We start from the raw sequence: 25,534 nt of genomic DNA on the forward strand, positions 1-25,534 counted from the left end.
TCCTGCCCCGTGCAGATAGCCATTAGGAAATGGCTGTGGGGAGTTCCCGTAGTCTAGACCACCAGGTAAGGCCGGGATGCCGGGGGGAAGACAAAAATATGGGGGGGGTTTCCTCCTCCCCCCCAAAAAAAATCACGATTATGTGAAATCGCGAGTAGGTAAACCGCGAATGGGGAGGGGGAAGTGTATGTGTTTTTAGCACACGCTAAACCTGTGCTATACAGCTAGAACTAACGCCAGCTCAATGCTGGCATTAGCATCTAGCACACGTGGTAATTTAGCGTGCACTATTCCGTGCGTTAATGCCCTAGCACGGCTTAGTAAAAGGAGCCCAGAGAATCTGTAATTACAAAATGAATGGTATAAAATGAATTAAGGCCGGTACTGGGCAGACTTGTATGGTCTTTGTCCAATATATGGCGATTCGGTTTAGGGTGGGCTGGGGAAGGCTTCGACGGAAACTCCAGTAATATGGAACATGAGGATAGTGCTTGACAGACTTTTACAATCTGTATCCTACAAGTGCCAAGATGGTTTGACTAGGCTGGAATGAGCTTTGACGCCAACTCCAGTAGTTGCAACCTAAGGACAGTACCAGGTAACATAGTAGATGACGGCAGATAAAGACCCGAATGGTCCATTCAGTCTGCCCAACCTGATTCAATTTAAATTTTTTTTAAAATTTTTTCTTCTTAGCTATTTCTGGGCAAGAATCCAAAGCTTTACCCGGTACTGTGCTTGGGTTCCAACTGCCGAAATCTCTGTCAAAACCTACTCCAGCCCATCTACACCCTCCCAGCCATTGAAGCCCTCCCCAGCCCATCCTCCCCCAAACGGCCATATACAGACACAGACCGTGCAACTCTGCCCAGTACTGGCTTTAGTTCAATATTTAATATTATTTTCTGATTCTAGATAAGTGGACTTCTATGGTCTATGCCCCAGAATTATCAAAGAAGAAAAGACAATTTAATTATGAATTTCTAAGACGTGACTAGAGGGCAGAGTGGATGGACCGTTCAGGTCTTTATCTGCTGTCATTTACTATGTTACTATGTAATTTAACTTTCCTCACCTTAGCTTGAAATGCATTAAGTCATTAAGGGCTCCTTTTACAAAGGTGGGTTAGGGCCTTAACGCGCAGAATAGCGCGTGCTAGCTGCTGCCGCCTCCTTTTAAGCAGGCGGTAATTTTTCAGGTAGCAAGCGCTATGGCGCACACTAATCCGGTGCGTGCGCTAAAAACGCTAGCGCACCTTTGTAAAAGGTGCCCTAAGTTTAGGCCTTTTTCCGGAATAGTTCAAGGTGATTTAATATTTACACATGCATTTCAAACTTATGTGAGGAAAAGTTTGTTGATTACCCTGCAGCGGATGATGACGATTGAGGTGGGTTGAGCAGGCACTTTACCCTATTGGAGCTTCGTTTGTTTCAATTTGTCGAATTTTTGTATTGAAACTCAGGGGTAATACAAGAAGTCAAAGATACCCAGGATGTGATTCAGAGTCGGTCCACCCTGGTGATAACATACATGAGTGAGATAGATAAGATGCTATTAATGAAACTGTACTTTAAAAATAGGTTAATGAAATTTTGTGGAGATCTGGTTAGGATTTTTCCGGATGTCTCTAGGACCACTCAATTGAGAAGGAAAGAATTTTTGAAATTAAAGGTTAGAGTTTTGGCCCTAGAGGCATCTTTTTACCTAAAATTTCCTTGTAAATGTTTAGTTAAGTTGCAAGATATTAAGTATGTTTTTTGGGACCCCATACAATTACAACAATTTTTAGTTGCGAGAGAGCAGAAATGAGTTTGTTTCATCTGCTGAGAAAAAAGAGGAGCTATTAGAATCCCAATCAGTAAGGAATGATTCAAGGTTTGTTAGGACGAACTGAGAATTAGGGTCCTTAATCTTTTCTTTAAATTTGTTTGATTAGAAATTGTAACATGTTTTCCCATATTGTGGGCTTAAAAGGAATTATGTATGTATGAATGATTATGAATTGTTTTGTGAGATTCTTCTTTTTTCCTTGAATAAATGGATATTGTAAATGTATTCAAAATTATAATAATTTAAAAAAAAAAGAAGTCAAAAAGAGCAACCAAATAAGTATACATCTGCTCGGGCTTCATTCTTTTTACTAACCAATGAAAAATTTTAAGCGTGAACTATGGCAGCATCATAAGTTTTGAAGTCTTCTGTGTAAAAATAGGATACTGGGGGGGGGTTTTGTTTTTAATATGAAAGCATTTTCATTGTGCTTTCTGCCCAAGCTATGTACAAGGCTCATTTTGTCATTAAGATATCTCTTTTGCACCGTAGCTCAGCTTCCTATTCCCTTATCAGATAATTGCTACTCTAACACCTGTTTTGCAAGTCATATTAGCAGGTATTCTAAGTACAAAGAAATGGTCTAAAATTCCAGGGGCATCACCTGTTTCTTAACTATAGTTTTTATTATAAAAAAGGATGTGCCAACTTATTTCCTTAATTGAATATTATATGATGGCTATTAAATCAATGGGCTCTGAATTTCACTTTAATAAATGAGCCAGGTCGCTTTTTCCAATTACTGTCTGCTGGCAGTCACCACCTTTGTCAAGAACAGAAGATGATTATCTTGATTGGATTTTTAAGACTGTTCGGTGCTTTATTTGTCTCTCGTTTTGCTCTTCTGAACAGTTGTTCACCATCAGGAGGATTAAGATGAGAAAATGAGGTGTCAAGGTTTAAAAATAATGCTGTTGTCATTTTAAAAAAAGACATAATGATTGCTGGCTTCTCTAGATAAGAAGGGCAGTGTCAGTAGAGCTTTGAGGGTAAGAAAGAATAGTAGACTTCTTTTTTTATATATATAATACTTGCATATCAGGGAAAATGCATGCCTGTATTCTAGGCCCAGGCACTTACACCAAACATAGAGCTGGTGTAAATACTGATCCTATATTGGTAAAAAAAAATATAAATATATATATATATATATATAAGATTTATGTACACCCCGGCCATCCTCTACCCAGGCATATGTCCACCTTCACACTATGCATCATTGTATTAAGGTATCAATGTCTAGAATAGTGTGCGGTTGGAATATTGGTGTTTGTGCACCAATAATGATCATTTACGTGTGTTTCTGGTGCCTAAAAATAAGTGCACTGTTACAGAATTACAGAGCCCTCTTTATGTTTTAATACAAGTCTAGGGGCTCCTTTTTCAAAGGTGCGCTAGCATTTTTAGGGCACGCCCATGATTAGTGCACGCTAGCCGAAAAATTACCGCCTGCTTAAAAGGAGGCGGTAGCAGCTAGCGTGCACGACATTTTAGCGTGCGCTAAAACCGCTAACACACCTTTGGAAAAGGAGCCCTAGGTTTCTCTTACCTGAGATTTCAGACCAAAATAAAAATATCTCATCTGTTTACAAGTTTCTGCAGAGCGGACACAAGCTTATCCCAATGTTCCTTTCATCTTAATATTGAGAAAACAAACTTTAAAAAAATATATATTTATTTTAATTTATGAGTGTGCACACTGGCAGATGGTATACAACAAATCAATCATAGGTCTGGATGACTACAAATTAAGCTGTGCAGGAGAAACATCTTTGCCTACTGTAATTTTGCTGTTAATGTTAAAAAGGAAAAAAAGTTACTTCAGAACAAGGCTGGAGACACCTGTCGTTAGTCTCCATTTCATTGTTCTCTGTTCAGTATATTACTTAGAATTATACCTTTGTATATCTAGGAAGCCATTTAATAAGGCTTGTGTGTTTACTTCTGTTGTTTACTCCTGTAAATACCTACAAGTATAAATAACCATTTTAGGAGGCCATTATTCACACATGTACATCCACAAAATGCACACATTCCAAGGGGAATTATAGTAGGTTTCTTTGGGCAGGAGTGCATATGCATTTCCAATTTTCCAACCATCATACTTAAAGGAAAACTTTACATTGGCATTTACATTTGCCCTGAGACAGATAGTAAGAGGGCAATTCTGTAAGATGGCACCTGTTTTTAATTCATAAATACAATATTCACAGAGACAATAGGGTAACTACCAAATAATTCAAAATTCCCTGTTCAACTTGCTGGCACTGCTGCACAAAAACAGATGAGACCAAAAAAAAACAAACAAAAACCCCTGTGTAAAAAAGCAAGGAGTATGGCCTCAGAGCTAAATGAGCAGCAAAAATAGACCACCACCACCTCTCAAATCTGCTGACCACGACGCCCAACTACAAAACATTCAGGAAAGAATTGAAAACCATACTATTCAAGAAATTTGTCAAATGATCTAACCAAACCTTATCGACCCTTCCCAGATCCCGACACATACTATAGCTATCAACCTTGTAATTTTCCTGGGAATGCCCAGGCTAATTTCTTGTTGTAAATCACTTAGAACTGAAAGGTATTGGCGAGATAGAAGACATCAATGTAATGTAAATGTCTCTTCCAAGACAAAGCCTCAACACTAGGAGCTACAGCAGATACCATCACAAGCTCACTTATTGTCATTAGTCCAATTCTATGCAGTAAGAACCTCTTCTATAATGGCATCTGGGAGTCCAGATTCTATGGAATACTAATATACCCTAATACAGGGGTTAGCAACCTTTTTACAGTAAGGAGCCAATTTATCCAAAATGTTTGACCCAAGATTTACAAAGAGTCGCAAGATGTAACTTTTCTTCCCTCCAACGCCTTGCAGATCTTTGCACCTCTCATCCCTCTCTCCTTCCCCTGCCTTTTCCCCCATCTATAGCCAAGGTTCTCTCCCCTCTCTCCAGGCCTGACTCTTTAATCTCCTTCCCAACCCCATGATGCCCCCTCCCCTGAGCCTACCAAGGTACCTGATGGTCCAGCGGGAATCTTTGTGGCAGGAGAGCTGCCCTCTCGCGCTCCCTACTTGCGGCTACCTTCTAAAATGGCTGCCGCGACCTCTCGCAATAGCTTGCGGTACTACAGCTTGCGGCAGCTATTTTAGAAGGCAGCCGCGAGTAGGCAGGAGTGAGAGGGCTGCTCTCCTGCCACAGGTAACTTCGTAGGCTCGGGTGGGGAGGGAGAGCCCCAGCCACATGCAAGAAGAGCCACATGTGGCTCATGAGCTGCAAGTTGCCAACCCCTGCCCTAGTATCAGCACGACTAACATTTATGCACCTGCAGTTACACCAGCCATAGACTTGGATTAACTACTGCCCTGAAAAAGCAAAGGTTCACATAACTTCTAATATTCTGTAAGTTATGCACATAAATGGGAGCCTCACTCATGCTTTGCCCACATGTACACCTCCTTGCCTTTATGCACTACGCCACTAAATGTACCTTTTCAGAATAACGCGTAGGTGTCCTTCTAGCATGCATGTAAGCGTACACTTGCCCATAAAAGTCCTAGTAATCTGCAATTTTATGCAAACAAGTGACACACAAATGTAAGCACTCTGTTACAGGACTTCCCTTTAAATGTCTGCTGACTACCGTATTTTCACATAGATAACGCGCACCCGTGTAAAACGCGCACACGGGTATAGCGCGCGAAAAACACAACTTCATGTACAGAAACTTTTATATACCGCGCACACACGTATACCGCGCATGCCGCCCCGACTCCCCCATCGCCGCCCGACTCTCCTTTCGCCCGCCCCGACTCTCCTCTGGCCACCCCGACTCTCCTTTCGCCCGCCCCGACTCTCCTCTGGCCACCCCGACTCTCCTTTTGCCCGCCCCGACTCTCCTCTGGCCACCCCGACTCTCCTTTCGCCCGCCCCGACTCTCCTCTGGCCACCCCGACTCTCCTTTCGCCCGCCCCGAATCTCCTCTGGTCCCGCCTGCTCGTTTCCAGCCCTGCCCCGAGTCTCCTCTGGTCCCGACTGCTCGTTTCCAGCCCTGCTCCGAGTCTCCTCTGGTCCCGCCTGCTTGTTTCCAGCCCTGCCCCGAGTCTCCTCTGGTCCCACTTGCTCGTTTCCAGCCCTGCCCCGATTCTCCTCTGGTCCCACCTGCTCGTTTCCAGCCCTGCCCCGAGTCTCCTCTGGTCCCGCCTGCTTGTTTCCAGCCCTGCCCCGAGTCTCCTCTGGTCCCGACTGCTCGTTTCCAGCCCTGCCCCGAGTCTCCTCTGGTCCCACTTGCTCGTTTCCAGCCCTGCTCCGAGTCTCCTCTGGTCCCGACTGCTCGTTTCCAGCCCTGCTCCGAGTCTCCTCTGGTCCCGCCTGCTTGTTTCCAGCCCTGCCCCGAGTCTCCTCTGGTCCCACTTGCTCGTTTCCAGCCCTGCTCCGAGTCTCCTCTGGTCCCGACTGCTCGTTTCCAGCCCTGCTCCGAGTCTCCTCTGGTCCCGCCTGCTTGTTTCCAGCCCTGCCCCGAGTCTCCTCTGGTCCCGCCTGCTCGTTTCCAGCCCTGCCCTGCTTGCCGCTCTGTAAGCATGCGCAGACCATCTACAGACAAAGAAGATGGTCTGAGCATGCTTGCTGCTCAGTTTTCTGCGCCAGGTTGTCTGGGCGCGCTTTTGATCTGTCACCAAGGTGGGCCTTTGTCACGGTGTGCTTTTGACCATGTGGCTTTGTCTCCCCTCTATCTGGCTTTGTAATTTGCCCAGTAAATACCATTTTGCCTTTACAACAGCATCTCAGCCTTTGGGTAAGCCTATAAAAGATTAATGCTTCATGTAGAGCCCACATTTCAGTAATTTGATCTCTTCAGATTGGTATTCTGCATTTATCTACCCGGTAGTAGAGTTTATCAATTAAATTTAAATTTACCGCCATAATGGAAGGAATGAGACGAAAGTCATATACAGCGGACTTTAAGCTTAAAGTCGTTGCGAAAGCTGAGGAAATAGGCAACCGGGCCGCAGCGAGAGAGTTCAATGTTGGAGAAACATCGGTGCGTGAATGGAGAAAAGATAAGAAGGAACTGGAGAAATGCAATCCGCGAAAACGGGCACGTCGTGGGGCCAAACCAAAATGGCCTCAGCTGGAGGATGACTTGAAGCAGTGGATTCTGGAGAGAAGGGAGCAAAATGAATCAGTCTCTACTGTTGCGATTCAGATGAAGGCAAAACTACTTGCCAATGGAAGAGGAATACCCGACTTCAAAGCTGGCTTCACATGGATCTCAAAATTTATGAAAAGGAACGGACTATCAGTTAGAATGAGAACAACTGTTGGCCAGCGACTTCCGGATGACTGGCAGCAAAAATTGATTGATTTCCGTGACTTTGTTGCCAAAGAAATATCTGAACTTGGCATCACTGCAAAGGACGTCATCAACATGGATGAAATTCCAATGGCATTCGACATTCCACCGACAAGAACCGTAGCCCCCACAGGTACTAAATCTGTTGCCATCACCACAACTGGGCATGAAAGAACGTGTTTTACAGTAGTTCTTGGTTGCTCAGCTAGCGGGGTTAAGTTAAAGCCCATGCTCATTTTCAAAAGGGTCACTATGCCCCGTGAAAAGCTGCCCACCAGTGTGGTTGTGCACTGCAACAAGAAGGGATGGATGGACTGCGACGTAATGAGATTGTGGATAGATAAATGCTTTAGGGCAAGACAGGGTGGATTCTTTGCAAAAAAATCCTTGTTAATTTTTGATGCCATGGCTGCCCACAAAGAAAAAAATGTTCAGGCCTACATTAATTCTACTCGTGCCCACATCGCTGTGATACCTGGAGGCCTGACATGTAAGCTGCAGCCACTTGACATCGCAGTGAATCATCCATTCAAGACTTTTGTTAGAAAGGAGTGGGAGCAGTGGATGCAGAGCGGCACGCATGAGTACACACCCGCGGGGCGGCTGAAGCGGGCAACTTTCACAGAAGTCTGCAAGTGGGTGGCTTCAGCATGGGACAAAATAACCCCAAATACTATTGTAAACGGATTTAAAAAAGCGGGCATTGTTTATAAAACCAATGACACTACGGCTACTACCAGTGCAGCAGAAGGAGGCAACAACACGGATATCAGTGATGATGACGACGACGATGACGATATCACTTCAGAAATAAACGAGGATCGTCTGCAGGCTGTGCTCACTTTATTTAATGATGATGATGATGACAATTCAGTTTTTGATGGATTCAAGGATTCAGATGACTGTGATGATGACTGAATAAACCTGTAAACTTTGTTTATTTACTGTACAACTTTACCTTAACTACGGTAACTGTATTTAGATTATTTTGTCCTCGATACTTCATTTGATCTACCGGTTAATGTTATCGTTTATAAGAATGAACATGTGATTTCTGTTCTTGTTGCTGAATTCATACTCACTAACTCTAGATTAAAAGTTATAAGGTTGTTTATAAGAATGAACAGTTTTTTTCTTTTCACGTGTTTGGTTGGAGGGTGTGTGAATGGTGCGTGAGTTCTCCTATGTCTGGTTGAGGTGGATTGAATTACCGGTATTTAGCTGAAGAAATTATGGTAGTTAAACACCCCCCCCCCCCCCATTCCACACACATTACGGTAATTCTCTTCCATTTTTGTTCCCATTATAAAAAACACTGATAAGTTTCCAGAAAAAATACATTAAAATAAGAAGTGAAAACAAAGGCCCCTACAGATGAGAACATAACATAAGAATAGCCTAACTGGGTCAGTCCAATGGTCCATCATTCCCAGTAGCCCATTCTCATGGTAGCCAATCCAGGTCACTAAATACCTGGTCAAAACCCAAAGAATAACAACATTCCATGCTACCGATCCAGGGCAAGCAGACGCTTCCCCCATGTCTTAATAACAGACTATGGACTTTTCCTCCAGGAATTTGTCCAAACCTTTTTAAAACCAGCAATGCTATCTGCTTTTACCATAACTTAAATCATTCCTTCCAAACAGAGACCTTGCTAGATGTCAAATACAGAAAGAACAAGGTACCGTAACTTCACAAAGACTTAGCTGTGCAGGAATACCTATACCTATATACCTATACCATATACCTAGTGCAAAAATGTGCAAAGGTCTGTTTTTTCTTTCCATCACTACATAGCCTACGGTAATGCCACACAAGCAGCGCTGTTACAAATATATTCTGAAGGTCAATGCTAAGGTTAACAAAGTTTCCTTCCTTGGACCACAAGGAGATACTGACAAACCACTGAAAGAGATCCCAGGAACAACACCCAAAGACCCACTCAGTATGTGAACCAGTTGAGTGGAGTGGACTAGGGTAACTGGGGGGTGGAAATGGACCCGGAGTTTTCTCAGCAGAATTTCCCAGACCACCTCTTCCTCTCAACACATTGACACGCTAGTGGGTTTATTTTATAGCTTTTTCACTCCCTTCGGTCTGCCTGTCCCCCTTGAAGTCCTGTCCCCCCTTGAAGGTCTGCCTGTCCCCCTTGAAGTCCTGTCCCCCCTTGAAGGTCTGCCTGTCCCCCTTGAAGTCCTGTCCCCCCTTGAAGGTCTGTCCCCCCTTGAAGGTCTGCCTGTCCCCCTTGAAGGTCTGCCTGTCCCCCTTGAAGTCCTGTCCCCCCTTGAAGGTCTGCCTGTCCCCCTTGAAGGTCTGTCCCCCCTTGAAGGTCTGTCCCCATCCTGAAAGCCTGATGCCCCCCCCCCCGACGTCCGATACATCCACCCCCCCTGGCAGGACCACTCGCACCCCCACCCCGAAGGACCGCCGACTCCCCGACAATATCGGGCCAGAAGGGAGCCCAAACCCTCCTGGCCACGGCGACCCCCTAACCCCACCCCGCACTACATTACGGGCAGGAGGGATCCCAGGCCCTCCTGCCCTCGACGCAAACCCCCCCCCCCCCCAACGACCGCCCCCCCCCAAGAACCTCCGACCGCCCCCCCAGCCGACCCGCGACCCCCCTGGCCGACCCCCACGACCCCCCCACCCCCCTTCCCCGTACCTTTGGTAGTGGGCCGGACAGACGGGAGCCAAACCCGCCTGTCTGGCAGGCAGCCAACGAAGGAATGAGGCCGGATTGGCCCATCCGTCCTAAAGCTCCGCCTACTGGTGGGGCCTAAGGCGCGTGGGCCAATCAGAATAGGCCCTGGAGCCTTAGGTCCCACCTGGGGGCGCAGCCTGAGGCACATGGTCGGGTTGGGCCCATGTGCCTCAGGCCGTGCCCCCAGGTGGGACCTAAGGCTCCAGGGCCTATTCTGATTGGCCCACGCGCCTTAGGCCCCACCAGTAGGCGGAGCTTTAGGACGGATGGGCCAATCCGGCCTCATTCCTTCGTTGGCTGCCTGCCGGACAGGCGGGTTTGGCTCCCGTCTGTCCGGCCAACTACCAAAGGTACGGGGAAGGGGGGTGGGGGGTCGTGGGGGTCGGCCAGGGGGGTCGCGGGTCGGCTGGGGGGGCGGTCGGAGGTTCTTGGGGGGGCGGTCGTTGGGGGGAGGGGTGTTTGCGTCGAGGGCAGGAGGGCCTGGGATCTCTCCAGCCCGTAATGTAGTGCGGGGTGGGGTTAGGGGGTCGCCGTGGCCAGGAGGGTTTGGGCTCCCTTCTGGCCCGATATTGTCGGGAAGTCGGCGGTCCTTCGGGGTGGGGGTGCGAGTGGTCCTGCCGGGGGGGGATGTATCAGACGTCGGGGAGTCGGCCGGGCAAGAGGGCTTGGGCTCCCTCTTGCTCCGATCGTGGATGCTGGTGCGGGTGGGAGCGCGTGCGAGCGGTCGTTCGGGGTGGGGGTGCGAGCGGTCCTGCTGGGGGGGTGAATCGGGCGTCGGGCGGGGTGGGAACTATGTTTAAAAACTTTTGTATACCGCGCTCACGCATATAACGCGCGAGGGGTATGCGCGGTAGGTAAAAACGCGTATAACGCGCGCGTTATATGCGTGAAAATACGGTACTCATACGAATCTGGGGTTGCATGAGGATTGAGGGAGAAAATGTGCTAACCTCTGTGAACTATGAAACCGTCTCAAATTTTTTTTTTTAAAAAGTGGGTTTTGGTTTTCACTAAGCTTCTTAATTGGCTCATAGATGTCCAGTTTAGAAAAATCAGATGTTTACTTTTATAAGTGGACACATTTTAATGCATAGATTGTAAAATCAGTATTTACACCTGTCAGTGGTTATACTCGTAAATGCCAGTACTTTAAGTTCAAAACCCTGAATGATGATGATCTTCTTTTAAATGTTTTTCTTTCTAAAATAGTCATTCCCGCTCCATAGGCTGCAATCTACAAATGTTTCCTAGCATAGTTAAACATGTTTTATAAAAGGCTTTGCATTGAATGAGCATTTTGTAAATTACTCAAAAACTTTTACATATCCTGACCTGAATGTACCAGTTCCTTCCTAGAAGTCTTATGCAAAATCAGACTTCTGATCAACTGTGTAGGCAGGCACCCAATTTTGGGTGGGCCTGGGCCCAAAGGTGTGTAGGCACAGGAACCCCACCCCCATGGTCTCTGCCTGGCATCTCTCAACCCATAGGTTATCCAGGCTCTCGATTCACCACCCTCGCCTGAGTACCTCTTAAACATCACTTCTTTGATGGCAGTGAGCAGCGATCGATGTGCACTGCTCAGCATCAGCTCAGAGCCTTTTCTCCTATTCAGAAACATAAAGTGAGCCAGCACTGAGCAGAATGGATTGGTCATGCTTACTGCTGGTAAAAAGTGGCATTTAAAAGGTACGCAGAGAGAGGGATGAAGGGAGTTTTAAAATGTCAGGCTGTGGCAACTTGGTTGGCCTGAACCCAAAGTGAGTGGGCCTGGGCCTGTAATGGCTACATCTCTACATCTAATGTGTCTGATGTATCTATATGTACACTTGGTTATCATGAGTCATGTAATATAGATAATATTACTCAGTATGGTCACCTTTAGCAACTATGAGCCTTTGGAAGAGGGAACTCTTTTGTCATCTATTGGCTGCATAGATTGTATAAAGTCCTAGGTTTTTATCTGTTATATAGCATATACATAGGAGGTGTTCTTAATCCATCGTACCCTGCTTGGAAACCTAGAATTTGAATCAGCTTTACAAGCATCTTCCTAGCTATCTAGGAAAACATTGTTAGATACATTTTCTCCTGAAAAGGCTAGCTAATGTACATTCAGGTTTTCCACATGCAGCTCCAAGGCAGTGACATTTTTGATTGATAAAAACCAGATGCATGCAGTGTTAGCATCAGAAACTTTCCAAAAACTGTTCAGTTTATTAATGGCAGAATTTTCTTTATAAATGATTTAATTGACTCTGCCTTTTCCTTTTGTTTTCTCTGCCAGATGAAGGGCTGAATCATGAATGCAAACTCTGCAGCCAGACATTTGACTCACCAGCCAAATTGCAGTGCCACTTGATAGAACACAGCTTTGAAGGAATGGGGGGCACTTTTAAATGCCCTGTCTGCTTTACAGGTAGAATTTGGATTGAGATTTTATATTTAATTTCTCACCTTTCCAAATCCGAGACAAGTTACATTTTAGATCCAACAGGTATTTCCTTACCTGAGAGGGATTACAACCTACAAGCAAGATTTACAAATATGCATTAATACATTCATGCACATTATTCCACATTAACATGTTTTAATAAGATTTAATATGTGCTATTGAACATAATAAGCCTCATTATTTTCAAAGCACCCAATATGAATACTGACTTCCCATGTTCTCAGCTCACTGATCTAAGCTGTCCTAAATCAGGAGGAGCTGTATATATTGGCACTTTCAAGTAGAACTGCAGCTAACCTCGCTGCATGAATGTTTATTAATTCCTAATGTATACATTGTGACTGTCGTATTAATCTCCTTATGTAGAAATGACCAAAAAAATAAGCTGTGCATGATACCATTGTTTTGGACTTAATCCTCCAAATTCAATAAAGAGCGCTAAAAATACTGCATGCAAATTTGGGCACATGTCCAATTTGCATGTTCAATTTAATTGAATAATAAGCCAATTGGCACCGATAATTGGGATCTTAATGAGTAATTAGCTGTGCTAATTGGTTTTAATTAAAATTTATGCACGTACATTTAGGCATAGGATCCATCTGAAACAGGGATCTCAAAGTCCCTCCCCGCAATCTAGTTGGGTTTTCAGGATTTCCCCAATGAATATGCATTGAAATCAGTGCATGCACATAGATCTCATGCATATTCATTGGGGAAATCCTGAAAACCCCGACTGGAATGTGGCCCTCAAGGAGGGACTTTGAGACCCCTGGTCTAAAATGAGGTGTGGAAATGGGAGGGTCATGGGTGGATCAGATGTATTTCTCCAAGTTATGAGTGTAATTTTAAAATAAAGAGGGATCTGCTCTTAATTTAGGTGCAAGAATTTGCACCATATTTCCGTTGGTGTAAATGGCTGCTGTGCCCAACCTTGAGCGCTGCTTATAGAATATCACTCAGCATTTTTTTAGGCACCATATAGAATCTAGTACAATATATCTACATAGCGGCCAGTATTTTGGGGGTTCCATAAAGAACATTTGACTGAGCCCTCATCGCATTGGGCGCCCAAGAATACCCAGAATTGAAAGCAGCACAACCTGCTGGCAGACTTTGGGACCTCTTTGGAAATTTCTACCCTGTATCATGGCGGCATGCCTACCACCAGCTCTGTATATCTTTGACTAGCTCAGTGCCAATAAAGGAAGTATGACCCTGGAAAGCTAGTTATAGATAGATTGAGTCAGTCCAATAAAAAGGTAACATTTGCATCTTGCTTGATCCTTAGTTCTACAAATGCAGTGCTTTATAAAAATCTTCACACCTTTCTACATGTTTTTATTCTGCTGTCTAATAAAAAGGCACTGTTTTGGAAATATTACATAAGCATCCTAGTATGAGATTATGCCCCTAGTATTTCTGGTATTCAGAGTGTGAAGAAAATTCTTGGAAAACAAGGCTCTGTTTTATTGTTAACAAAATGATTTACAATTACTATCTTCTCTGTGTACATAACATTTAGTTCACCAAAATTCAGGTCTTTGAAACATTTTTAACTTGGAGAGCTAGTTATAGAAGTGCAGCAATTTAGCTCAGGAGCCACTCAGCAGCTCCCACAGTAAATTTCATTTTGCAATTCTGCAGCTAGGAACAACGTGCATTCTTGGCCACAGAAAGTTCACCCCACTATCTTTGAAAGGAGGTGGGGCAGGTGCTAGTACTGTTCCCTTCCCCCAAGTCACACCCTACTGCTTCAATTACACCACTCACTTCTGACAATGAAGACAACATTCTCCCTGATCAGACTCCTTTCTCCCAATAAGAAATATCAAACTCATCTACTCCATCACATGCCCAACATGTACTGGAAGGGGTCCATGGTGGCTAGTAGTGGCCCAAAACCCAAGGTGCAGCAATATTCCATACTACCGATACAGGGCAAGCAGTGGCTTCCCCTGTGTCTTTCGCAATAACAGAAAATGGACTTTTCCTCCAGGAACTTGTCCAAACCTTTCTTTAAACCAGCTATGCTATCTGCTCTTACCACATCATCTGGAACACGTTCTAGAGTTTTACTATTCTGTGAGTGAAAAAAAATTTCTTCCAATTGGTTTTAAAAGTATTTCCCTGTAACTTTGTCGAGTGTCCCCTAGTCTTTGTAATTTTTGATGAAGTGAAAAATTGATCCACTTGTACCTGTTCTACTCCACTCAGGATTTTGTAGACGTCAAGCATATCTCCCCTCAGCTGTCTCTTTTCCAAGCTGAAGAGCCCTTACCGTTTTAGTCTTTCCTCATATGAGAGGAGATCATCCCCTTTACCATCTTGGTCGCTCTTCTTTGAACCTTTTCTAGCACTACTATTTCTTTCTTAAGATAAGGAGACCAGAATTGAACGCAATTCTCCAGATTAGGTCGCACCACGGACTGATACAGGGGCATTATAACATTCTTAGTCTTGTTAACCATCCCTTTTTTAATAATTCCTAGCATTCTATTTGCTTTTTTTGGCCGCCAGTGCACATTGGGCAGAAGATTTCATCTTATTGTCTACGATAACACCCAGATCCTTTTCTTGGGCACTAATCCCCAAGATGGACCCTAGCATCCGGTAACTGTGATTCATGTTATTCTTCCCTATATGCATCACTTTGCATTTGTCCACATTAAATTTCATCTGCCATTTGGACGCCCAATCTTCCAATTTCCTACGGTCCGCCTGAAATTTTTCACAATCCACATGCGTTTTAACAACTTTGAACAACTTTGCCCCATGTCTCCCGCAGCAGCGGTAGAGCTTTGTTGGTGGCCCATCGGGCAGGCACTGGAAAAGACGGACCCCTGACGTCATTGGGTCCGTCTCTACTGATTTCCTTAAATTCAACACCGCTGCTGCGGTTGCGGCCGCAGGGCGTGGCCAAAGGGGCACATTCTGCCCCTTGGGAGCCCCTTGGAGCAAAGAGGAGCTGAGGAGCAGGAATTTACTGTCAGGACATGGGGAAAAAGAAAATTAAACCTAAGAGTTCAACACCTGCTGTATCTGGTCCTATGGACAGGCATTTGACATCATCAACGGATAATCCTCCACAAATTTCACTTGATATGAACTCTCCTATATCGGGAGCATCAATGAGCCCCCTTGAAAGGATTCCTCCCCTTCATCCAGTATCAAGTGATAGTAGGAATATAAATCCTGCTATTTCCACTGAATATGTGGTATCCTCTACTCAGATAAATAAATTAACTTTTACTGGAATACCTAAATCACTTGAATTTTCAGATGTAGTAGAGGATCAACCACCAACAGTGGAAACATAAGATATTACCCTTAAAGATTTGTGGTTAGGTATTTCTAGAGTAGAAGGGTTTCTCAAAGAAGTCAAGCAAATTTGTGAGGCAAGATCTCCCTCGGCTGAACCCATGCTGACTCCATCTCATTAAATCATGTTTGTCTACATGTTCCACAATTTTATTTTTTTATAATTGTTTCTACAATTTTGCCTGGCACTGAAGTGAGGCTTACTGGTCTATAATTTCCCGGATCTCCCCTGGAGCCCTTTTTAAAAATCGGCGTAACATTGGCCACCCTCCAGTCTTCAGGTACTACAGACGATTTCTGGTTGCTCTTGCCCCATTGCTGTTAATGTCAAAATCCTAACATTAAACATATAAATACAAACTACAAACCTCCCACTATTCTTATTTAATTGGAATGTACTAATTGCACAACTAGGACACAGCCATTAAAAATATTACCGCAACCAGCAGTAAGGGCCAGATTAGCATGGTTGTCGATCAAAAAAATGATGCAGTTTATAGAATCACTCTTAGTGGCACCTAAGTGGACTTAGGCATCACTAGTCGTCCTAGACATAGATGCCGCTCCATTAGGCCAGCTTTTCACTTGGCTAATTTAGTGGCGCTATGTCAACCATACCTATTCTCCGCCCATAACCACACCTACTTAGCCGTGAGAGGGTGCTTTCGCTTAGGCGTCACTAGACATCCTAAGAATTTGGCGCCGAACCCTTAAATTGTTTTATTGTTTGTTTGTTTTTGATTGGCTAAAAACTGGCATAGCTGGTTTTAAGAAAGGTTTGAACAAGTTCCTGGAGGAAAAGTCCATCATAGTCTGTTACTGAGAAAGACATGGGTGAATCCATTGCTTGCCCTGTATTGGTTGCATGGAATATTGCTACTCCTTGGATTTTGGCCAGGTACTAGTGACCTGGATTGGCCACCGTGAGAACGGGCTACTAGGCTTGATTGACCATTGGTTTGACCCAGTAAGGCTATTCTTATGTTCTTATGGTCAATTACCACACCAATTAAGCCAATTGAAAAATAAAAATTAGAGGTGGAACCTGAACTTAGGCATCGCTAGGCAGCTGCAATTAGGGTGTCTAGTGGCACCTAATGTAGCCACTGTTTATAGAATCTGGCCGAAGGGCCCATGTGCTAACCCCATGTTAATCAGTTAGCATGCAGCAATGCCCTACATTCTGAGTAGCGCAGTTATGCCCACTCCCCTCTCTCTCAAACTTAACCCCCTTCCTCAAAATTACAAAATATTTATTAAGTGTACAGTATGCACATACAAATTAGCAAATTTACCACGGGATGCCTCAGCGTGTCCCATGTTGGACATCTCTAGCTCACATTTGTGCTTACTGCAGTTTAGTATAAGGACCCCAGAACCTCATGGTTATTCCATCATTTCAGCAGATAGATTTTTAACCCAATTTATTTTACCAGTTTTACCCCCCTCTTCTACGAAACCGCACTAGCGGTTTATAGCGCAGAGGGCACGCAGAGAGCCGCGCTGAATGTCCCGCGCTGCTCCCGACACTCAGAGAGTTCCTATGAGCGTCAGGAGCAGCACAGGACATTCAGCGCGGCTCCCTGCGCTAGAAACTGCTAGCGCAGTTTCGTAGAAGAGGGGGTTAGTGTAACCATTCCCTCACTGTAGAATAATTTACCATTACACCTACATTTGGAATCTTCATGTCAAAATTTAAAGGAGACTTTAAAACCTATTTGCCTAAGAAAACATAAATCCTCTTTTTTTTTTTTGTTATAATAGGAATAAAAGGTTAGAGTCTAGGGCAGTGATGGCTAACCTTTTTGAGCCCGAGTGCCCAAACTGCCGCACAAAACCAAAGAATTTCCTCAAAGTGCCAGCATGTCAATTAAACCTTAATAACAAGATTTTAGTATCTAAAAACTCTTTATAAAGTTGCCTGAACTATGTAACATCATTTTTAAAGGTTGGAATCTTTGTATTGTCAGAGAATCAATTTGATTCACAATCCTTTGGTTTTCATTTCAATTTATTGGCAATTTATAATGTTTTAATGATTTCATTCATGGGCCGAATACACACATACTTTTCTCTGTCGCCGCACTCTTTGACCAAAAGATTTGTAAGCCTGCAACCACGTCAAGGTAGACTCTTTCAGCAGCTCCCCTCCCTCCCCCTTACCTTGGTGGCCAAGTCAAAATGATCTACCAACAATAAAATTTTAAAAACACAAAGCACGCTGTACGCAGAGAAAATGTTAATTATCATTTATATTCCGCGGGTTTTCAAAGAGGTCAAGGCAGATGACTTTATGCATTGTCACCTCAGTAACAACTATACAAAAATAGACAAATATTTCCCCTCCCTTTTTACTAAACCGCGATAGCAGTTTTTAGCGCAGGGACCTGCGCTGAATGCCCCACGCTGCTCTTGAAGCTCATAGGCTCCCTGCGCTAAAAAACGCTATTGTGGTTTAGTAAAAGGGGGCCATAGTGCAAAATATAGACAGCATATATAAATTCTCAAAACGGACACATTTTGATCACTAAATTGAAAATAAAATCATTTTCCTACCTTTGGTAATTTCATCAGTCTCTGGTTGCACTTTATTCTTCTGACTGTGCATCCAATATTTCTTCCCTTTTTTCAGCCTCCTGTATGCTTCTTCTCCAGACCTCATTCCCTCCCCAAACTTTTTCTTTGTTTCACCCTGCCCCCTTCTTTTTTTCTCTCTCTCTCCATACCCCCTTTCATTCTGTATGTCTGTCTTTCTCTCTCTCTCCGTGCCCCATTTTTCTTTGTTTCACCCAGCCCTCTTTCTTTTTTTTTTTTTGGCTCCCTGTCCCCCCTGTCTTTCTTTCTCCTTGCCCTCCCCTATGCCACCACCATTGGGAAAATGCTGCCACCGCCACTTGGGAATAGGCTGCCACTGCCGCTATCGGGAACAGGCCGGCGCCGAGTTCGCCCTGCTTCTCTTCCCCACGGGGCCGACCAACTCTCGCCACTCGACGTCAATTCTAACATCGGAGAGGACGTTCTGGGCCAGCCAGGCAGCGATTGGCTGGCCCAGAACGTCCTCTCCGACATCAGAATTGATGTGGGTGGCGAGAGTTGGTCGGCCCCACAGGGAAAAGCAGGGAGAACTTGGCACTGGCCTGTTCCCAATGGCGGTGGTGGAACTCAAGTGGCTAAAGAGACGCAGTTTGCCAGCCTAGGGAGAACACTGGAGGGTGGCCAGCTATGCACCCCCTTGGAGCGTAAAACCGGGGCAGACCGCCCCCACCCCCACCTTGGTATGCCACTGTCTGTACCTCACTCCCTCCCTATGACCAAAAATTCTCCTTTCTTCTATTCCCCATGTACACAACCATCTCTTTCCCTCCCTTCCTCTCTCCCAAGTCCTTGCCTTCTGTGTCCAAAAACACATTCCCTCCCCCACCTCAGCATCTCTTTCCCTCCGTTCCTCTCTCCCAAGTCCATGCCTTCTGTGTCCAAAAACCCATTCCCTCCCCCACCTCAGCATCTCTTTCCCTCCCTTCCTCTCTCCCAAGTCCATGCCTTCTGTGTCCAAAAACCCATTCCCTCCCCCACCTCAGCATCTATTTCCCTCCCTTCCTCTCTCCCAAGTCCATGCCTTCTGTGTCCAAAAACCCATTCCCTCCCCCACCTCAGCATCTCTTTCCCTCCCTTCCTCTCTCCCAAGTTCATGCCTTCTGTGTCCAAAAACCCATTCGCTCCCCCACCTCAGCATCTCTTTCCCTCCCTTCCTCTCTCCCAAGTCCATGCCTTCTGTGTCTAAAAACCCATTCCCTCCCCCACCTCAGCATCTTTTTCCCTCCCTTCCTCTCTCCCAAGTCCATGCCTTCTGTGTCCAAAAACCCATTCCCTCCCCCACCTCAGCAAATCTTTCCCTCCATTCCTCTCTCCCAAGTCCATGCCTTCTGAGTCCAAAAACCCATTCCCTCCCCCACCTCAGCATCTCTTTCCCTCCCTTCCTCTCTCCCAAGTCCATGCCTTCTGTGTCCAAAAACCCATTCCCTCCCCCACCTCAGCATCTCTTTCCCTCCCTTCTTCTCTCCCAAGTCCATGCCTTCTGAGTCCAAAAACCCATTCGCTCCCCCACCTCAGCATCTCTTTCCCTCCCTTCCTCTCTCCCAAGTCCATGCCTTCTGTGTCCAAAAACCCATTCCCTCCCCCACCTCAGCATCTCTTTCCCTCCCTTCCTCTCTCCCAAGTCCATGCCTTCTGTGTCCAAAAACCCATTCCCTCCCCCACCTCAGCAAATCTTTCCCTCCATTCCTCTCTCCCAAGTCCATGCCTTCTGAGTCCAAAAACCCATTCCCTCCCCCATCTCAGCATCTCTTTCCCTCCCTTCCTCTCTCCCAAGTCCATGCCTTCTAAGTCCAAAAACCCATTCCCTCCCCCACCTCAGCATCTCTTTCCCTCCCTTCCTCTCTCCCAAGTTCATGCCTTCTGTGTCCAAAAACCCATTCGCTCCCCCACCTCAGCATCTCTTTCCCTCCCTTCCTCTCTCCCAAGTCCATGCCTTCTGTGTCTAAAAACTCATTCCCTCCCCCACCTCAGCATCTTTTTCCCTCCCTTCCTCTCTCCCAAGTCCATGCCTTCTGTGTCCAAAAACCCATTCCCTCCCCCACCTCAGCAAATCTTTCCCTCCATTCCTCTCTCCCAAGTCCATGCCTTCTGAGTCCAAAAACCCATTCCCTCCCCCACCTCAGCATCTCTTTCCCTCCCTTCCTCTCTCCCAAGTCCATGCCTTCTGAGTCCAAAAACCCATTCCCTCCCCCACCTCAGCATCTCTTTCCCTCCCTTCTTCTCTCCCAAGTCCATGCCTTCTGAGTCCAAAAACCCATTCGCTCCCCCACCTCAGCATCTCTTTCCCTCCCTTCCTCTCTCCCAAGTCCATGCCTTCTGTGTCCAAAAACCCATTCCCTCCCCCACCTCAGCATCTCTTTCCCTCCCTTCCTCTCTCCCAAGTCCATGCCTTCTGTGTCCAAAAACCCATTCCCTCCCCCACCTCAGCAAATCTTTCCCTCCATTCCTCTCTCCCAAGTCCATGCCTTCTGAGTCCAAAAACCCATTCCCTCCCCCACCTCAGCATCTCTTTCCCTCCCTTCCTCTCTCCCAAGTCCATGCCTTCTGAGTCCAAAAACCCATTCCCTCCCCCACCTCAGCATCTCTTTCCCTCCCTTCTTCTCTCCCAAGTCCATGCCTTCTGAGTCCAAAAACCCATTCGCTCCCCCACCTCAGCATCTCTTTCCCTCCCTTCCTCTCTCCCAAGTCCATGCCTTCTGTGTCTAAAAACTCATTCCCTCCCCCACCTCAGCATCTTTTTCCCTCCCTTCCTCTCTCCCAAGTCCATGCCTTCTGAGTCCAAAAACCCATTCCCTCCCCCACCTCAGCATCTCTTTCCCTCCCTTCCTCTCTCCCAAGTCCATGCCTTCTGAGTCCAAAAACCCATTCCCTCCCCCACCTCAGCATCTCTTTCCCTCCCTTCCTCTCTCCCAAGTCCATGCCTTCTGAGTCCAAAAACCCATTCCCTCCCCCACCTCAGCATCTCTTTCCCTCCCTTCTTCTCTCCCAAGTCCATGCCTTCTGAGTCCAAAAACCCATTCGCTCCCCCACCTCAGCATCTCTTTCCCTCCCTTCCTCCCTCCCAAGTCCATGCCTTCTGTGTCCAAAAACCCATTCCCTCCCCCACCTCAGCATCTCTTTCCCTCCCTTCCTCTCTCCCAAGTCCATGCCTTCTGTGTCCAAAAACCCATTCCCTCCCCCACCTCAGCAAATCTTTCCCTCCATTCCTCTCTCCCAAGTCCATGCCTTCTGAGTCCAAAAACCCATTCCCTCCCCCACCTCAGCATCTCTTTCCCTCCCTTCCTCTCTCCCAAGTCCATGCCTTCTGAGTCCAAAAACCCATTCCCTCCCCCACCTCAGCATCTCTTTCCCTCCCTTCTTCTCTCCCAAGTCCATGCCTTCTGAGTCCAAAAACCCATTCGCTCCCCCTCCTCAGCATCTCTTTCCCTCCCTTCCTCTCTCCCAAGTCCATGCCTTCTGTGTCCAAAAACCCATTCCCTCCCCCACCTCAGCATCTCTTTCCCTCCCTTCCTCTCTCCCAAGTCCATGCCTTCTGTGTCCAAAAACCCATTCCCTCCCCCACCTCAGCAAATCTTTCCCTCCATTCCTCTCTCCCAAGTCCATGCCTTCTGAGTCCAAAAACCCATTCCCTCCCCCACCTCAGCATCTCTTTCCCTTTGCTTTGCTTAAGCTTTGCTTTGCTTTGCTTAAGCCCGCCCTCCGACGTCAGCGCTGACGTCGGGGAAGATTTCCGATCGGCTGTGTGAGCAGCAGGGCAGTCGGAGTAGAAGACGAGCCTCGCGGCTCGAGTTATATTTAACCCCGCGGGTCCCCCATCGTCCCCGTTCAGCTCTCTCTCCTGTGCACTCCCTGGTAGTACTGCCCTGATGGCGGCCCTGCGTGTGCCAGCTGCAAGGCCTTCGAGTGCCACAGTTGGCACGCGTGCCATAGGTTCGCCATCGCTGGTCTAGGGGCTTCTTTTACAAAGGTGCGTTAGGGCCTTAACATGCAGATGCTGCGCGCACTAGCCGCTACCGCCTCTTTTTAAGCAGGCGGTAATTTTTCGGCTAGCGTACACTAAAAACGCTAGCGCACCTTAGTAAAAGGAGCCCTAGATTCAGATCTGCTTACACAATTTAAGCTATCATTTTTAGCTCTCCTATTGGTTATTTAACTTTTATTTACATATCTTTGTAGTTTTATTTATAGTGAATTGTAAACTGCTTAGATATCACTTTGATAGGTGGTATTTCAAGAAAAGAAGAACTTGATCAGGTTGAGCAGACTGGATGGGCCATTCGGGTCTTTATCTGCCATCATCTACTATGTTACTATGAATTTGGTGCAAAATCAGCAGTCAAATCTTACTAGTAATAGTATTGTGCTACTATTGTTACTGTCAAGCTGCCAAATAAACCTAGCTTACTTAACAAAAACAGCTAGGCATCCTAGAAAAGAGGGCAGGCTCCAAGAAGGAAGTTAAAAGTCCAAAGTGAAGCAAGGATTCTCAGTCCAGGAGGAGGAAGATCTCAAAAATATCCCATGTAGTTTGACTGATGCTGTTAGAGTCTACCTTAGGAGTCAGCATCTAAGAAAAAGATCTAGGTGTCATTGTGGACAGTACACTGAAATATTCTGCACAGTGTGCAGCAGTGGCCCAAAAACTAAAAGGATGCAAGGAATTATTAGGAAAGGGATGATAAATAAGACTAAGATTATTATAATGCCTCTGAATCGCTCCATGGTGTGACCTCACCTTGAGTATCATATTCCGTTCTGGTCTCCATATCTCAAAAAAGATATAGCAAAATTAGAAAAGGCACAAAGAAGAGCAACCAAAAGGATAAAGGGGATGGAATTCCTCTAGTATGAGGAAAGGCTAAAGAGGTTAGGGCTCTTCAGCTTGGAAAAGAGAGGTGAGGGGATATGATTGAGATCCACAAAATCCTGAGAGGTGTAGAATGGATAAAAGTGGATCAATATTTTACTCTTTCAAAAAGTACACAGACTAGAGGAAACTAGATGAAATTACATGGTAATACTTTAAAAACAAACAGGAAGAAACATTTTTTACCCTTAAAGAATAGTAAAGCTTTGGGTCTTGCTGCTGGAGGATGTTTGCCACAGCAGTTAGTGTATCTGGATTTAAAAAAGGTTCAGACAAGTTCCTGGAAGCCACTGCTTGCCCTGGGATCAGTTGCATGGAATGTGGCTACTTATTTGGGTTTCTGCCAGGTACTTGTGATCTGGATTGGTCACTGTTGGAAGCAAGATACTGGGCTAGATGGACAGTTAGTCTGATCCAGTATGGCTGTTATGTTCTTATGAAGCTTGGAATGGTAAGCCCCAGGCACTTTGTATTTCCCTGTTGGAATAAAGATTATTTCTGTGCTTTGACTTCAGTTGGTCTACTGTCTTCCGTTGCCACCAACCCCCTCCCCCAACCCCAATACCCATCGCTTTGGGTTAGTGGTGGGATGCTTATCACCTCAAGGAACTCGTCTTAACTGCCGCAGCAAGTGGTAAAAACAGTTATGTAAACAGGTTTATGAAATATGTGGACAAATTTCTAGAGCAAAGTCCATGAACTGTTATTAAAAGAGACCCAGGGAAAGCCACTTGTTATCCCAGGGGTTAAGTAGCATGGAATCTTGCTACTTTTAGGGACTCTGCCAAGTACTTGATCTGGACTAGCCACTGTTGGAAACAGGATATTGGACTAGATGAATGCTTTGTCCGATTCAGTATGGCAGCTCTTATGTTCTTTGTAACTCATATTTGCTTGGGCTATAAAGATCTTAGTTCTGATCAGCAAGAGAGGCAGCCTTGGAAAGCTAGCATTGGAAAGAGTGAGACTTTTTTTGTTTTGTTTTGGTTAAACATGAATGTGTTATAGGCTTTTGCCTTGTGGACTGGGGTTAGCCAATCGTACAGTGCTTGCTCCAGGCCCTGACAGAAGTCACTAAAGAGTGCTCTGTGGAACCAATGAACACAGCAGCAAGCCATATAGAGCCCCAGAGTAGCAATGCACATAGAAACGGTCTCCCTAACACAGGTGGCCCGACATACTGAGTCAGGCAGTTTGTTCCAGGGATATGGCAAAGGTCCAATTGAAGCAGTTCAGGAATAACTCAAGATAAAAGAAAGTCAAGACAACTATGGTGAATAGCACATTCAAGTAGCTTAGATAAGAAGGGGAAGAGGGAAATAGGGAGATGGTTGAAGAGGCAGGTAGGGTCCAGCGAGGGTTTTTTGAGAGCGGCATAACTATGGCAAGTTTGAAGGCATTGGGCACAGTTAGAACATAAGAACATAAGTATTGCCTCTGCCGGGTCAGACCAGGGATCCATTGTGCCCAGCAGCCTGCTCCTGCGGCAGCCCTCCAGGTCCTTGACCTGTAAGTTCCCACCACCTGAATTGTTTATGCCCTAATCCTGAAGTACCCTGTATAGTACCCCTCTATCTATACCCTGTAATCCCTTTCTCCTTCAAGAAGTCATCCAAGCCCTTTTTGAAACCCATTATTGTACTCTGTCCTATCACCTCTCCTGGAAGCGCATTCCAGGTGTCCACCACCCTCTGAGTGAAGAAGTACTTCCTAGCATTCGTCTTGAATCTGTCTCCTCTCAGTTTTTCTGAATGCCCTCTTCTTTTTGATGTCCCCGCTATCTTGAAGAATCTGTCCCTCTCCACCTTCTCTATACCCTTCATGATTTTATAGGTCTCTATCATGTCCCCTCTAAGACTCCACTTTTTCAGGGTAAAGAGCCCCAGCTTCTCCAGCCTTTCGGTATATGCAAGGTTTTCCATGCCCTTAATCATTTTTGTTGCTCTTCTCTGGACCCTCTCAAGCATCACCATATCTTTCTTAAAGTACGGCGACCAGTATTGGATGCAGTACTCCAGATGCTGGGAGGGTGTAGATGGGCTGGAGTAAGTCTTAACAGAGATTTCGGCAGTTGGAACCCAAGCACAGTACCGGGTAAAGCTTTGGATTCTCGCTCAGAAATAGCTAAGAAGAAAAAAAAAAAAAAAATTTAAATTGAATCAGGTTGGGCAGACTGGATGGACCATTCGGGTCTTTATCTGCCGTCATCTACTATGTTACTATGTTACAGTGATAGGATAACTTCCTTCGTTCTGGTAGTGATACCTTTTTTGATAATGCCCAACATTCTGTTCGCCTTTTTTGAGGCCGCTGCACATTATGCCGCTGGCTTCATCGTTGTATCCACCAATACCCCCAAGTCTTTTTCAAGTTTGCCTTCCCCCAATACCCTCCCTCC

At 45.7% G+C, this 25,534-nt stretch overlaps 1 protein-coding gene across 10 annotated transcripts in view; it reads left to right on the forward strand.

Annotated features, from left to right (window-relative positions):
• The window catches only part of ZNF521 (zinc finger protein 521), a 796,659-nt gene that overhangs the window by 660,827 nt on the left and 110,298 nt on the right, over positions 1 to 25,534 (forward strand). For all 10 annotated transcript variants that reach the window (XM_033933840.1, XM_033933831.1, XM_033933833.1 and 7 more), the window contains one exon: positions 12,186 to 12,317. In XM_033933840.1, the coding sequence (XP_033789731.1) occupies positions 12,186 to 12,317 (132 nt within the window). The remainder of the gene's footprint in view (positions 1 to 12,185; positions 12,318 to 25,534) is intronic.

This window comes from Geotrypetes seraphini, chromosome 2, assembly GCF_902459505.1.
Source record: "Geotrypetes seraphini chromosome 2, aGeoSer1.1, whole genome shotgun sequence".
In the NCBI taxonomy this organism is placed as follows: domain Eukaryota; kingdom Metazoa; phylum Chordata; class Amphibia; order Gymnophiona; family Dermophiidae; genus Geotrypetes; species Geotrypetes seraphini.